Source organism: Hyposmocoma kahamanoa, unplaced genomic scaffold (genome assembly GCF_003589595.1).
Source record: "Hyposmocoma kahamanoa isolate Upper Pololo Valley unplaced genomic scaffold, ASM358959v1 86, whole genome shotgun sequence".
In the NCBI taxonomy this organism is placed as follows: Eukaryota; Metazoa; Arthropoda; class Insecta; order Lepidoptera; family Cosmopterigidae; genus Hyposmocoma; species Hyposmocoma kahamanoa.
In genome coordinates, this window is record NW_020654289.1 from 14,655,908 (window position 1) to 14,672,481 (window position 16,574).

Sequence of the window (16,574 nt, forward strand, 5' to 3'; positions counted from 1 at the left end):
TATATATATATATATATATATATATATATATATATATATATATATATATATAGAATTCCGAGTACGCTTCTAGCCACCCCTTCATTTGCATGTGTTATTAATTTGAGCGAATGTTTATAAACTCTGTTTATGTAATAATAATGTAACAATAATAACATTAATTCTTCGTTTTTAGATGAATAATGGGCTTATAAATCTGGTTTCGTATTTCGCAATACATGTTTTTTTAAATCAACCATACAAGCGCGAAAGGCTTAATACGAATAAGCTTACTTTACGTTACTTCCTCGGAATTTGTTCTTTGTGTTTCATGTTCTGCGTATTATTGTCAAATGCCTTAATAGGATTAGGCAAACTTTATCATGCGAATTCGTTTGATATCAAATCCAAGTAATTTAAAGCTTATAATCTCAAATGTAACCTTTCTCATATAAAATATTTTAATCATGTTTTTGGATCGTGCCCAACCTTGCGTGACACGTTGAGCGTGCAAAAAAGAATAGTTCGACGGTACGTGACAATAAGGTTGACTATAGTATACGCTAGAATGAGAACAAAGCCAGACACATAATGTAATGGGACAGGTTGTCATTCCCACGTACATATGTAATCTATTACTCAAGTTTGGCGTGAATTGTAACAACATTGAGTTACGTTCGTTTGCGCTTTATTGTTAAACTCTTTGTGTATTCTGGATGCCGAACAAAACCCACATACTTATTGGTGCAGAGAGACGAAAATCGACTACTTTTTTATGATACCAAGTAACGAAACGAACTAGCCGTGCACCTGGTAGTAAGCGACATGTCTGTCCAGAGCAGTTGCAATGCCACACACAAACGTTAATTTCCCAAATTAGTCGTACAGGAAATTGAATCCAGGACCTCCTCATCCAGTGCCTATAGTGCACAGTTGTGCCACCGAGGTCGTCAAGTAAAAAAAAATGTATGCTCTCCAAAACTGTAACATAAACATAGATAAGACATATGTTGACAAGTCCCGTGTGCCTTTAATTTCACCAGCTCCTACTCTGCAAAACAGGAACGCATTAATACTCGCGTTACTGCTTGCCGGCAGAAATAAGTAAGGTGGCAGTATGTACTGTACTGTAGTAAGTACATCCTTGAATGACCTCTTTCAAAAGGATCTGTACTGCTACTAAACTGGTCTTCTATAAATATCGTTTTTGACTTCGCGATGGTGTAGACGAGAATGCCAATAATTATGTAATAAGAATCTGACTGTAATAAGATTTCTGTTTAAAATATAATACTTAATTGTAATATTGTTTGTTGTTATAGTATCGAAAGCGGAGATATTGTCAGGGCCGGAGTTGTTCGTGCGAGCTGGCTCCGACATCAATCTCACGTGTGTCGCCAAGCATGCGCCCGATCCACCCAGGTAAGTAATACCCAGTGCCACTCAGGGCTTTTAATCGCAAAGATCTTAGGGGTACTGCCACTGTGCACGGCACCCAGAGACATAAGTTGACAAGTCCCGTGTACCTGTAATTTCACTAGCACCCTTACCCTTTCAAACCGGAACTCAGTAATGCTCACATTGCTTCTTGGCAGCTGAAATAGGTAAAGTGGCAGTACTTCTCTGGACAAACTCTTTACCAAGGAGCTCTACTGCTACTAAATGAAACTCACATTATCACCTACATCTAAAAACCTCGTAATTCCATTTTAGACGACATCCTTTTTTTACTCTTGAAGCACAATGTCAGCCAATTAAACCCTAAAGTTCCTAGAACTTTCTAAACTATTTTAGTTATAAAGTAAAGGTCTAATCATTGATAGTCATACAATTATTTCTAGTAATTTTGTTTCTTGTACCTACTCAGATGATTACTTAATTTGGTTTACGAATTTAGTCGACGACATGCATGTAAGCTATTAGGAAATAAATGCCAATTTGAATAGCTACAAAGAAATAGCCTAAACTTCTCATTAGAATGCCATAAAATCAGAAGCATCAATTATATTAGCATTCGAATAAGCGAAGACCCCTGCAATCAGAGCAAAGTGCTCGGAAAGGCAAAAAAATGGGCACTCGAAAATCTCATTATAAAAAAGAAAAGGACTCGTTGCGAATCGTTCCAAATAAAAGAGCACGTTCCTTCGCTCGTTGAAGATTCGGGATAACTCTCTGCAGTCATTTGCGTCAAACGTGACGTGTGTGGAATGATATCACAAGACGCGTAACTAGCTACTCTAGTATTGTTTTGACACGGACGAGGGCCTACATTCTATAACAAAAACCGTAATCATTAGCGAAATGTAAAATTGTGCCAGTATTGTGTTAATGATCGTTGCGGGAAATCATTTGTCCAACGAGTAATAATAGTAATAATAATAATAAATAATTTCCCAAGGAGCACACTTTATAAGCCTTAAAACTGTTATATCTATAAACAGTCTTAATATGGTATAGATTTAGATAATAGTTCTCTATAAATGGTTTTAGAAAAAAGAAATTGTTCTTATAGACTTATTTCACTCAAGTAAAAATTTTAACACCTTCTTAATACCAAACAACTTAATTAAGTGTAATCTCTCTTAAGATTTACTTTTATAGTCCTTATTTTAAGTTCATCTGTAGAACAATTGATTATTTTTAGCAAAATTGTTCTATACACATCCAGTAAAATCTATTAATACTCTAAAAACTAGTGTTCTTAAGTTTATTCTAGATCTATTTCATTTATAGACATTCTGTAGTGTTCGTACATAAAGCGCAAACACGTTATAGCGCGTCTTCAGTAGATTTTATTTTTTTTAAATACTACGATTAGGGTTTTTACTCTATTGGACGTTGTAAGAGTTCATGCAAAATGGATAAAGTAAAGAATATTAAAAGATCTGGTGGAGGTGCTAAACCTTGGATATTAAGTCACATCATTCGATACAATCAGCGTTGCCAATGCCAATTGTTCAAAATCCCCAAAAATCACTATATAATAATAATAATAATAATAGCGTACACACTCAACATAGCCCCGCACTAGGGAAACCCTGTGTCGCGGGTGCCATGGACACACACGTAGACAATCACAAATTACATCCAAACTCACGAGAGAAATGAATGTATAGGCCATACAAATATTTCTCCCGACCCGGGAATTGAACCTGGGACCTTTGCATGGCAGTCCGGCATGGTAACCGTTCGGCCACCGAGGCAGTTATATTAATTATAATATTAATTAGATTCAATATTAATCTGTAATCAGTCTGAACAAAAAATCATTTTTCTTTGCCTTACAAAATTAAGTAAATAGATTATTTGTTGTGCATTTGGTTACACTATATTAACGTTAGAAATAATCAACGAGTTGCGACCTTTATTTAATATTTAAATTTGAGGAGTGGTAAGTTGTAGTGTGGAAGTACTAACTGCCCGGCTTTGTTTCTCAATAGCTGATTTCGTTTTGCTTCGTACCGGGGACCGTCCGCTTCCTAAGCGGGAGAAAGAATCGCGAACTCAACATGCACCGATTGCTAATTTTACAATTCAGAACCAAGTGCTCTAATAATCATTCTATTTAAGCTGCTTGTTAATAATACGAGGGATGTGCGACGTTGAATAACACGTCGATATAGTCCATCACAGTGTTTCTAACAGTAACGATCAAACTAGCGATGCATCAGCAATTGATAGATTAAACAAAATGATAAAATGTTAGAATCCCCACATTTTCCTCACATAGCGCCAATCCCCATAAAATCCCCAATCTAGTTGAAGCTACCCACAATTTGGGGAATTCCCTGCAAATTGGCAACGCATACAATAGTCGTAATTCGCGCTCGGGCCGGTCATGGCCGGCATTTGTTTGTTGACAAATAAATAAACATTGTGAAGTAATTCCGTGTTGTGAAATGATAAAAACAATTGAAATGAGCGCGTAAACTACTGTACTTCAATGTTGTGTATGTGTATTGTGCCGTCTATCAATAGAATACAGTGAAAAAATAACCTAAATTTTGTAATGACAATTTTATTTTTCCATCATAAGTTAGGTATGTCATTAAAATATTCCTTATATTTAAATGATAGGAAATTTATCCACCTTTCTAGTCATATTATAACACATTTTATATAATTATACTGAATAACGTTTTTTGCGACAAATTGGATTTTTTCCAATTGTTTTTTTGACCTAGTGTTTTGAAAAGTTTTTTATTTTGTTGGTAGGTCAATGCATAAACGCTCTCTTTTTCGTATAACCTTATAAAGGTTTTACTGTCAAAAGACAAAATCGCTTAGAAACATCGCGTTTTGTAGACAATCATAAAAATCTCATAGGAGGAATATTCTTCGACAAGTTCAACTACACTAAAGCAAGTAAAAATAATCTTTTCGTATTCTAAAGTTTTTCTATAGATAAAGCTATAGACAAAATGCTCCAACTGTGTTTTGAAAAAAGCTTTAAATTCTTATCGCCATTTTTATTTTTAAAGAATGACTATGAAGTAGCCGAGAAAAATTTATTTTCTTTTTAAAAAGCAAATCTAAGTTGAAATTAGCTTGAAGAAGCCTAGAACTTCTTGGAAATGGTTTGTTTTGTGAGTTATTTTGTATATTTAAGCTTTCTATAAATATTTAAAACCGAAAATCGATAACTGTATTTTTATTAAGTTTATATTTTATACATAAATATTTAAAATTTAGGGAGCGCATTACTATTATGGCAGGTTTTACATAACTTTTCACAATATATTTAAAGTCGCACGTCAATTTGCGCTTTCTAACCGATTAAACATTGCGCAAAAAACTCAGAAATATTGTATCTAATTTCGCTATGTTGCAATTTTGATAGTTTATATTTTGTAAGCCATTAAACTTGAAATCTATTAGTATTAAGAGAATTGCGTCCTATGTTTGTAACGCTTTAGTGTTTTGGTTTTAAAATAGCATTACTAAGAGAACTATCATAGATTATAAATTACCTAAAAACTATCTACAAGACTAAATAAAACTGTCTACATTCTACAAAAGGGTCATGTAGCATTCTAGAAGGGTTACTTCAGAAAAAAGATAAGAATCACTCTTAACACTACCTACAGATAGTTTCTCAAAGCACTCTTGTGATCTACTAATAAGTTGTGCCCACTTTTACTTTAAATTATCTAGAAACTTGAACTTGAAAAAGAAGAATTTGAACTCTTAAAATATTCAATCGAATTAAATTCTATTAGATATTTTATAGTATATATTTAGATATAGGTGTGCTGCTTGGGTTATTTGGCATACAAGGTCCACTTTTTAGTAAATACAGACAATTTTACCTTATGACTATTATTAGTAAATACAGATAAAACATAAAAACACACGTTATTACGCACGAGGCGCCGACTACCCGGCGCAATAGTTTTCAGGGTGCTGTTAGGGCTAGAACGCAGTATATAGAGTAGTCACGCCGTCTATTTTCGCATCACAGCAAAACGTCAACTACAATGCGCTACAGTGTCGTGGTAGGCCCAATAGCATCCTGAAACCGTTATTATATTGAACGCGCAGGGCGCCGAGTGCCTTCTGCGTATAGTTAACTCACAGACCACCCGTGAAGAAGGGTCGACAGTATGCCTTGAATAAAGTTATAATAATATATAGCACCAGAATATTTGAAGAAGACGGAACTAATATCAAAGACTAGCCAGGCCTCGAGGCCGTTAGATCGTTTTCGTAAATTCTTATTGATTCTTCTTCATCTTATTGTATCACATACACCATTGCTGGCTGCTAACAGTTATCTGCGTGTTTGCAGTTAATGCGCTAAGTCGTAATTAACTTCATGTAGCCGAGACCAAGACTGCATGAAGTTGATAACGACTTTACGCATTAACCGCATGCTGTCGATCTCGGCTGCGTTCATGCATGCAACCGACTTCAGTCGGTTTCAACTTCATGCAGTTAATGCGTGAAGTCGTTATCAACTTCATGCAGTCGAGGTCTCGGATTATTTTTAAATACAAGAACGTAATATGGAAATTTCATGGAAGACGAAAGCAAAAAATGTTTCTTAGTTCTCTCAATGAATAGAACGCCTCTCACCTTCATCTTATGATTTCATAATGGAAGTGTGTTATCGTGTACCTTTTCACATCCACACCATACATGTTCATAAACGTGATAAGCTTATTATCAGATAAAAGGGTCTAGGGGCCCCTAAAGTGAGGTATTCTTTGCCTATCGCCCTTTAATGGGACCCTGTGTCTGAGATCTTGAGACTTGCAATTTGAATATTGATAGAACCGTCTGTAAAAGACGTTTTTGTTCGCTCCTTATAAGTTATGTATATGGGAGTTAAAAGGGTTACAATGGGAGTGTAATAAATTGCGAGTTTTATGCCTTCGAAATGTGTATATATATTCATGCGCGGGTTATATTTAATTTAATTTAGGAAGTAACTGCTTCTACTTGTTTTTTTTATCCTATTTTTTTCTGGAAGCTATATGTGATATTAAGTGTATTGAATATCGCGATGTTTTGCTACCATGGTATTCGATTGTGTTTTGTGAAATTACTCCACTAGCTTGTTATAATTATTGATATAAAGATCGAACACTAAGAAAAATTCCTTCGATCTGGCTGGATTCGAACCGGCGCTTTCAGCATACCGTACCGGACGTTCTCCTAACTCAGCTACGGAACGCACCAACAGAGCTTACGAATGACCTACTACGGTTTTAACGACTTTTTGCAGTGGCGCCATCTGTTTGCAAATAAAAAATGTGACATTGTTTGATAACCAATTTAAGATAATGTTTCTCATCTGAGTCAACGGAACATTGTCCCTAGAACGCCAATATAATTTTCTTATATCTATTGACATAGCATAATTCAGAGGTACGAATAATACTTGAAAATTTACCTGACTCACCTTCATTTTTTATCTCTTTTCTGAAGGTTAGATTAAATGTAATATTAAATTGATATAAAGCCATGGCATAAAAATTGGTAAAAACCAAAAACAAACAGCTGCTGACAAACACATAGAAGAATTCGTAGGGTCTGCATGGTTCGTTCCATAGCACAGTTGGGAGAGCGTCAACAACAGTATGATGAAGGCGCTGGTTCGAGTCCATTTTTTTATGATACTAAGTGATAGGACGAGTAAGTCGTGCACCTGGTGGTAAGCGTCACGCCTGTCCATGACAGTTGCAGTGCCGCTCAAAGGGCACTGTCACTGCGCCCTTCACCCTGAGACCGATGTTGAAAAGCCTGTAATTTCACCAGCACCCTTGCGCACCCAGCACTTGGCGGCAAAAATAGATAAGGTGGCTACTACCCTGGACGAAAGGTCTTCTGTTATTTCTTTCCGGATCCGAATCGAATGAATTCTTCTTTTTGTTCTACCATCTTTGTATTAATAATTCTAAGGTTGGATAAATGTTACAACCATTCAAAGAAACGGTCATTGGGTCGTTTATTTAGCGAGCAATTTTAAATTTGTATAACCAAAGTTTAAATTCAAATTATTGCAGATATAATTACAGGGCCTAGACATTTGAATCTCTAACTCAAAAAGTGTTTTCGAAGAGTCTAATAAATATACTGTCTGAGTCAAATCTTTTAATAAAATGAAGTATACATTTTCAAACCTTAACGTCTCATTTTACTAAAGAAAGCTATTAACAAGTTTTGTTTTTTGTGTTTTTTGTTTTGTTTGTTAACGACTTTAGAGGACCTGTGATTTACTTATAGATCGAACACTAAGAATAAATTCCTTCGATCCGGCCGGATTCGAACCGACATCTTCTTGCAAACCGTACCAGACGCTATGCTACACTAAGCCACTGAACAAACCAGTGGATCTCACGAATTTTTCCATGTGCTTGTAGTCGGATCTTTGTATCTAGTTTCTAACTAATTTTTTTCTAAGTGTTCGATCTTTGTATTAATAATTATAACAAACTAGACTAATTTTATAAAAAATAATTGAATGTCATGGTGGTGGAACATACTGACATTCAATAAAACACTTAACTTGCGCTTTACTTTTGTACACTGGTTTTCTTGAAGGGAAAGGAATTGTCAGTACTAACTAGAGGATTATCGTAACTGTATTTTCGTGTTATTGCTATCCAGGTGGAAATATTACTCTGTTTAATATTATCAAAATTGATTTGTTATATTATGTTTGTTAGTTATTTTAACTTAAAACCGACAAAAATTTTAATTACACATTTGTACCACAATGAATTGCTTCTCACGCGCTGACTGTACACAACATTATCATACACAAATATGACATGTAATGGAAATGAGAATAGATTAGTAGATGTATTATCTTCAACAACCAACAGCATATCGATATTTCTAATGAAGCAACTAAAATATGTCAAAACAAAGAAGTGTTTTGTTTTTTGGCACCGCGTATTACTGGCTCTACAAAACAGTGAAACTCGTTTAAGATAAATAATGGAAACGTCAATTAAGAAGGGATTAGGTGAAGTTAAATTAAGGTTAAGTACGTGTACATAAATAATGATTTAGATAGATACATGTATTTATAATTTGAAACAAACTTAAACTCTAATCAAGGTAAAAAAAATATATATGGAAATATTAGGAATAAGTTTCATAGTTATAGGATCAGAGATTCTAGTATAGAGAAGGACATAGGACAATTGAAGACAATATATTTAGGTCAATGTTATCTGCACACTAGTATAGATAACTGTCTATTATTATCAATTTGTGTAAATGGGCCGGAAAGTATATATGTCCCACCCTCAGACGAATGTACTGTACCACTGTGTAACACAATATACTTGTTCCAAAAAACCAAGACTGAGTAGGAATAGCTGATATAATATTTTATCATGATATCAAGTGACGGGGCGAATAGGTTGTGCGCCTGGTGGTAGGCGGTGTCGCTTAGTAGGCCGTTTAATATCAGTTGCATTGCCACTCAAAGCTTTCAATCCCAAAGATCTGGGAGGCACTGCCACCGCGCGCGTTACCTTGAGACATAAGTTGACAAGTCCCACGTGTCTGTAATGCTCACATTACTGCTTGTCGGCAGAAATAAGTAAAGTAGCAGTACTTCCCTGGACGAACTCTTTCACAAGGAGCTCTACTGCTACTAATTGTTTTTATTATAATTTAGGAATATTTATGCGCTTTTACTAATTTTTCTCCTGTGTCACAACTTCAGTGCCACAATTACATTGCTCATCTACAATGGAAGCCTGGTGACCCGTAATACACGATTTTCTATAACTATTTCGGGCACCAGTCTCTCACAAAACGGTTTCATCAATCTTTGTTTTGTATTAACCTTAAGGCCCCTTCTCTTAAGCCTGTTTTGTGACGAGAGAATAAAGCACCATTTTATTTCATTTCAAGGGTGATGGTGCTGGTGAAATACTGGCACGTGGGACTTATCAACCTGTGTCTCGGGGTGACGGGCGCAGTTGCAATGCCCCTCAGATCTTTATGATTTAAAGCTCCGAGTGGCACTGCAACTGCCATGGATAGGCATGTCGCTCACCAACAGGTATACGATGTTCGTCCGTCACTTGATATCATAAAAAACGGATAATAAAATTAAAAGCCGTAGATTATAATTATTGTCCAAGTTCCGTATACTCATTTTAAGGGCGTTGTGAACAAGTTTAAGGGAAGAAAGATGAGCACTTCCCAAACACCGAAGTTTTTTTAAAAATATTTAGCTAACGCCCAGTTTAGTGATGCGCAGATACACACAAAGTGATCAATACCGGTGAGTTTTATTTTATATATTTTCTAGAAATTTATATTGAATTTCTGTCAAAATTCATTCACATTAATTTCAAAAGCCGCAGGGGAATGTTATCTAAAAATAAGTACTATGCTTTTGGAAGCAGACAAAGAAAGTCCATTAGAATTTTATCAAATCTTTAAAAGTTTTAATAAGTTTTAATCATTTAAGTGATGAAGATAGGATGCTACGAATTCGGGAAAAATTACCAAAGCATTGAGGTATTATTAAAATCTAATTTCGCCTTTATGAGAAGGCTGTAGGTAGTAAGTTAAACATTATAAAGAAATGAATTAAGTTCTTAGGTTTTCGCACATAGGAAATGAAATTATTTTTCCGGATTTAAATCGGTTTTCTTTGAAAAAACAAATATACGCGATTTAAATCCGGATAAATAGTTTCATTTCCGAAATGAATTAAGTACAGAGCCCAGAAGTACAAAGGTAAAACGAATGTCAGAAACTAAAATTCATTGCGTATTGGCCATGTTGTTTTTGTTGTGATATTGAACATCTGTGTTTTGTTTTGGAAATTCTTTTTTTGTTATTTTTAATGTAAATTCCATAAATCCGTGCTAAGAGTGTAGTTAACTTAAACGTAAGAGTACAATGTTTGTAATTTACAGCATAGAAAAGTAATTTATCTACAATCAACTTATATAAAAAGATTGCCGGCATGTATAGGATATGTTTCATAGATTTGTTTTTATAATATAATCATACTATTGGTTAAAATGGACCAAGCGTGAGAAATGTACGGGTGTTAAAATGATCTTCGACGAATCCGATACCAGCTTTGGACCAGCAGACAAGGATAATGAATGTGCTAAATATAAAAGAAATTACCATGATTAAGAGCACCCAAGTTGATTGGACACAGTGTGCACGGTTTCATAATCGGAATCAAGAACCATGTACTCAAAATCTTGACATTATAAATCAGAATAATTGTCTTATGACAAGAGCTTATTTTAATTTTTTATTATTAGTTTTGTTACCTAGACTAATTATTATGTATGTTATGTTATGTTTCATTGTAATTTTTTATTTGTTTTACCTCAGAGTCTATTGAAGTTCAATTTAACGACCCCTTGGTCCAAATTACAGAACTAGTCGCCTAAATTGCAACAACACTCGGATCTCACATTTTATTTATTTTTTTAGATGTGTATAATAATTTATATCAATTAATGTTTCATAAATACAAATGTTATAAGTATTATTTCATTTCATGCAATAGACGTTTGTAAAAAATGGTCCAAATTAACACATTTTCCCCTATACGCAGACAGGTATTTCAAAGCGAATTAGACATTTTGAGAAAACTGCAACAGGACGGTAATATATCATGCAATGCATTCGTGAATTATATGAATTATCCCTCAATACGTCAGGGCAATAAACATACCGCTACCGCATTTGACAAAAAAAACCTGAATTATCTATATAAACTACACTACATATAGGTATATGGACTCATCCGAAGAACAGAGTCCGATGTGATTATATATAGAGAAAAGAGAATAAGTACTTTACGAGAATAATTTCGTTGTTCAAACTAAGGCCTATGTAAAAGTGTTTTGAGAATTTAAGTATCTTATTTCGTTTCGGAAATATAAAATCGAACAACGGTTGATCTGACATCCACAGCGCAGAAGAAGAACGACCGAAATGTACTATGTCCTAAGAACAAGTAGTCTTGCACATTGATCTTTGTTCTACGGATGAGAATGTTATTTTTATGTGTCAAGTTAATATAAAAAATACTGAGTGTTTTAAATTTTTATTTATTTATTTATTTATATTCAAGAGTTTATTGATATTATTTATCTCAGAGCTTATCTAAAACACCCACAAGCTTAAATTAACATTAAGATATAATGATATAAAATTAACATAGAAATAAAATAAATTAAAACACAATTTGAAAAAATGTCAAAACTTTTACGTACTTAACAACTAATTTCCTATACGTAAAAAGTAGTCATTTAAAAACATGTTCGCATTCGTAAGAAGTTGTACAAAGGAATCATCAGCAAATAGGTCAATGTCGTAGCGGTCAGCAAGCATATCTTCTTATTTGTTGTGGTGGGCTTTGAATTTTTTTTATTTTGCGTAAGTGGGCGGTGAGCCAAAAAGTTTGGGAACCTATGCACTAGACTGTCTCGCCACGTAAATCACATAAGGGCCAATCTGCGCTCATATTTTCTTATAATCTGAAGCTGAGACTAAGTGGGATTCATATGAGTAAAAGGTTTATTGGCACGAGTGATATTTGTTGACTTCCCCTATGAGAGAGATGATAAAATGTCAGACCATGATTCGAATAATAAGTTCGATTGCCATACCATCACAAGTATCTATCTATCTTCAGCAATCGCCTTTACTGTTCTTCCTTTTTCCTCTAAATGTTTATGGGATATTACAAAGCACTTCTTGTACCGGGTTTTACACTATTAATAGTTATTTGTTATGCAAGGCTGCAAAATTGTTGTTCGCGAGTACTTGTATTGAAACCTGAGCATGCGAATGTGCTGAAGAAAAATAGTATCCAGAGCGTAGGGAGGGTTTTAAGGCACGAGACGCAAAATAACTTTGCTGCCGAGCGAAACACAAAATTTTTCAGAAAAATCATTTTTATCCATTCATACATCAAAAAGTAGTTATCGTTGTCGATTTAATGTCAACAATAATAAGAATAAAACATACCAATAGATTTATATTACATAAATAATGTACGACAAATTGCGTAGTTGAACGTGTCGCTAAGTTTTTTTTTATCGTACGAAAAAATTATGTGCTCCACAGTCCAACGTCAAGTTCAAATCTCAAAAACCTTTTCCACGCTAGCGTGGAAAAAACGCTTTCGGGCGCAGATTTCTAATGAGAAAGAAGCTTTTCCGAGCTACTGAGGTGAAAAATATATTTTTATATTTAAACCCACTTATTGCACTGTGCCTTCAGCGTCAACTTAACAGAGAATATAAATGCAACAAATATTTACTTTAGTTCATCATCATCATCATTAACCCATTTATAAGTCCCACTGTTAGCCACGAGTCTCCTTTCAGGCGAGGCTTTAGGCCATAGTCCGCCACGCTGGCCCAATGCGATTTGGGGACTTCCCACGTTTTCCGAGGGTTGTGAATCTTCTTCGACATACAGGTTTCATCACGATATTTTCCTTCACGTAAAGGTCAAGGTGCGGTTCGAATGCGATTCGCCTGGATTCGAACCCACGATCTCTGCTTGAGAGTTATTTTATTGCTGCATTTTGTCATTTGACGTTATTACACAGTCGCGATTGTTCACACAATAATAATAACGCACATACTCGACATAGCCCTGTACTAGGGAAACCCTGTGTCGCGGGTGCCATGGGCACACACATAGACATCCACAAATTACACTCAAACTCACGAGAGAAATAAATGTAGGCCATACAAATATTTCTTCCGGCCCGGAATCGAACCTAGGACCTCTGCGTGGTAGTCCGGCTTGGTAACCGTAAAATGGTAATCATAGCCATCTATTTTAACTTGTGTTTCTAATCTTTCAATAAATAAACCTTACCTTTAAATTTTTTACGCTATTCGTGTGTCAACTCACATCAACTACTTAACTACAACTTTCAACTAACTGAACTAACCATAACCAAGACGTCCAAAATCCATACGGCATAAAAGTCTAAAACAAGAGAAAAATACGTTTGTTTATTTGACAAACTCCGCACTTTCAAACGAATTATCTACTATGATGCTCGATGAAATACAAGCCATGTCGTCTTTGCTTAATGGCTATAGTATTGCATGTCATTGTGATATATGTCGTCGTGCCAGAACCGCCTATGTAAATCGAAATTTTGTGTTTGAATCATTAAAACATAATTTTAGTGTAGCGTTTTCTAAACAGGTTTTCGGGTCAAATATGGCGTATGTTGTGATTGTGGCGTATACTGCGTATGGCGTATGGGCGATCGTATATACTTTATTTTGAGAGTCAATTGAATTACTTCCAATGAAGTATGATAATGACATTGTATTTACAACAATATTACATTAATTTAATTACATAATATTTTTTATTTAATTGAATAATTGTAAGAAACATTATTTCACATAGCATTACTCGAAATGGCAACTACGTAAGAATAATAGTTGGTATATATTGAAGTCAATGAACTCTTTTTTTTACGAAAAATAGTTAGTCGTGTTTAATATTTTTGGAGTAATATACGAAATATGTATTAAATATTTTATTAATTTGTTTTCACACTACACACACTTATCACTGTATGTATATATTGCAATGATTATGCAAGTATTTATTTGATTTAAGAGTACACACTGCAATAACACGATATACACGTCATAAGTATTTACGTAGTTTATTTTATTTTCACTTCGAGACGCATACAACCGTCATTCACTCGGTTAAGGCCCATTAAAAACCAGCGTCACAGCCTAGTCCTTGGTTGCGACTTTAACGGAATGGGATCCTTTTGCATACGCCACAGCTGCACACATGTCAGTTTAATATTATGTAACTTGTTGTTTAAATGTTAATATACTGCTTTTTTTTCTGTGTCATTTCTGTATTTATTTATATTCGTTTTTTGCGCCTTTTGTATATTGTGACGTTGCATTAAATGGTTTCTATTCTATTTTATTCGATTTAAACAAGTTCGAAATATCGTAAATTAATTGCCTGCTGATCACAATTTATTTATATCCCCAAACCTGCATTGACTAATAATGCTTGGTTCAATCATAGCGTTCGCCCAACCCAATCAATGGCGATTGAATTCACAAACTCGTCAAATTTGTGTAAATATTAATTGAGCATTATATTGAAATGTTATCCCAGTTTATCTGAATAATATTCCCAAATGTACATAGTTTACACATAGTTTATATTATTACATAATAATACATAATTTACAGAAGCGTTAAGACATATTCAGTGGCTATACACTACATACATGAATACTTAGAACATAGGAATATGTCCAATTAATAATATAGGTACATAATATAATATTTAATACATAATAAAGATATATTTTACAAATTATATAATTATAAAATTAATATTAATATTACTTGACTGTATTTTTTTGTATGTATGTTACGCGATAACTCCTGCATTTGTGAACCGATTTTGATGTTTTTTTTTATTGGAAAGAGTACCACAGTATTGGTCACAGTTAGTAATCAAGAAGAAAGAAAATATTCCATCTCTACGGGTGGCAAACTAGGGGATGAATCCGGTTTCGCGCACTTTCCCGTAACCGATTTCAATAAAACTTGGCAAATAGATGTAATGCTACGAATTTTTAAAGTCGTTTTTTTTTCTCAACAAATACACAATGAGCAATATGTAACCTGCAATAATCTTAAGGCTTCAGGTATAATAGAGCTAGAATTAGTTTTATTAATTCAGATTTTTGTCATTTGCTATGCTCCTGCAGGACCCATATGAATTTTAATTTATATTACCTACCATCTTTTATATACAACATCATGGTATGCAATAAAGTATTGAGTATTAAGCAATAATAGCGTCGATTAAAGCCTTAAAACTTTTTTTTTAAAACAGTACAGATACATGAAAGCTCACATAATCGATTATATGAGCTTTCATGCGTCTGTTTGTTGATGATGTGAGTTACGACGATAAACATTTTTGGACTAACGACTCTATTGACTAACCCTTGCCTTTCTTTACGGAAAGAATGAAAAAGAAAACAACAACATTAAAAAACTGTCACTATGTCATGTGCGCTACACCACGGCACACTTAGAAGATGAAAATTAGTCTACGCGCTACACGAATGACAATAGCAAAAGGCAAAAAAAGGCGCCAAAAATAAGGACAACCCAATTTCGAATGTTAGTGTCAACGTTAAAATGAATATGAACACATAATATATATGCAGTAGAAATTCAAGGCCGTAGAGAGTCACTACCAAGTAGCAAATTGTTATGAATTTTTTTGTATACTAAAATTAATTTACTTTTAAGAAATTATAATCATTCATCGTTATCAATAATTAGATCGAGCACAGTACATCACTAACTACGTGACCTTTCCTTGAAGTAATCGGTGATGGCGGGAAAGTTTAGTGTTCAATTAATTTTTATTTAAAAATATTAGAAAAGTAAAAGAGTAAGCACTTTATGGATAGTACAATAACTTAGACAAAGGCACCTACCTTACTCTTTTATTTTACTATGCAAAAATTCCGCTGCAGTAGAACATGTTATAAAATTTTAAATAAACCGATCTTATTTAATTACGTTGTACATGATGTGCTCTCTCAAACTCAATAAAAAAATAAAGGAGTAATACTGCATTCTAGCAAACTCGGTCTAAGAAAAGGTATAGTTCTATAGTAATATAGTTTTATAGAGATATAGTTCTGTACTCACATAGTTCCGGGGGAGTCTCATGAATCTTTATTAACAGTTTCGTAGATATTCACTGAGTTGCAGTAATGTTCTTTCTGCAACTGTAGCATTATTCTCTACTTATTTATTAAAGTAAATGGTACTTTGTACAATTTGACCATTGTTTCTTCAACTTTTAAATACGTAAGAACTGAGTCTATTACTAATGCACGAGGGGTTTTGCGATTTCTTTTTTTTTGCCAAACAGTCTAACAAGACCCCGATTTTGCTTTTATTGATTCCTTTAAAACCAGCTGTAGCTGTATATTAAGTTTGCGTAGCTTCTAAAAGTTTTTATTTAGCAATTAAGTTACTCGCTTTGTTTAAAATTAACTACCATAACAAATAAACATTATATTATTTGTATTTTGGCCGCTT

The 16,574-nt window shown here is 34.1% G+C and overlaps 1 protein-coding gene across 1 annotated transcript in view; it reads left to right on the top strand.

The window, feature by feature from the left end:
• Positions 1-16,574, top strand: part of LOC113234664 (hemicentin-2-like) — a 108,850-nt gene that overhangs the window by 77,899 nt on the left and 14,377 nt on the right. The window contains exon 5 of the mRNA XM_026470082.1: positions 1,302-1,401. Coding sequence (XP_026325867.1) covers positions 1,302-1,401 — 100 coding nt within the window. The remainder of the gene's footprint in view (positions 1-1,301; positions 1,402-16,574) is intronic.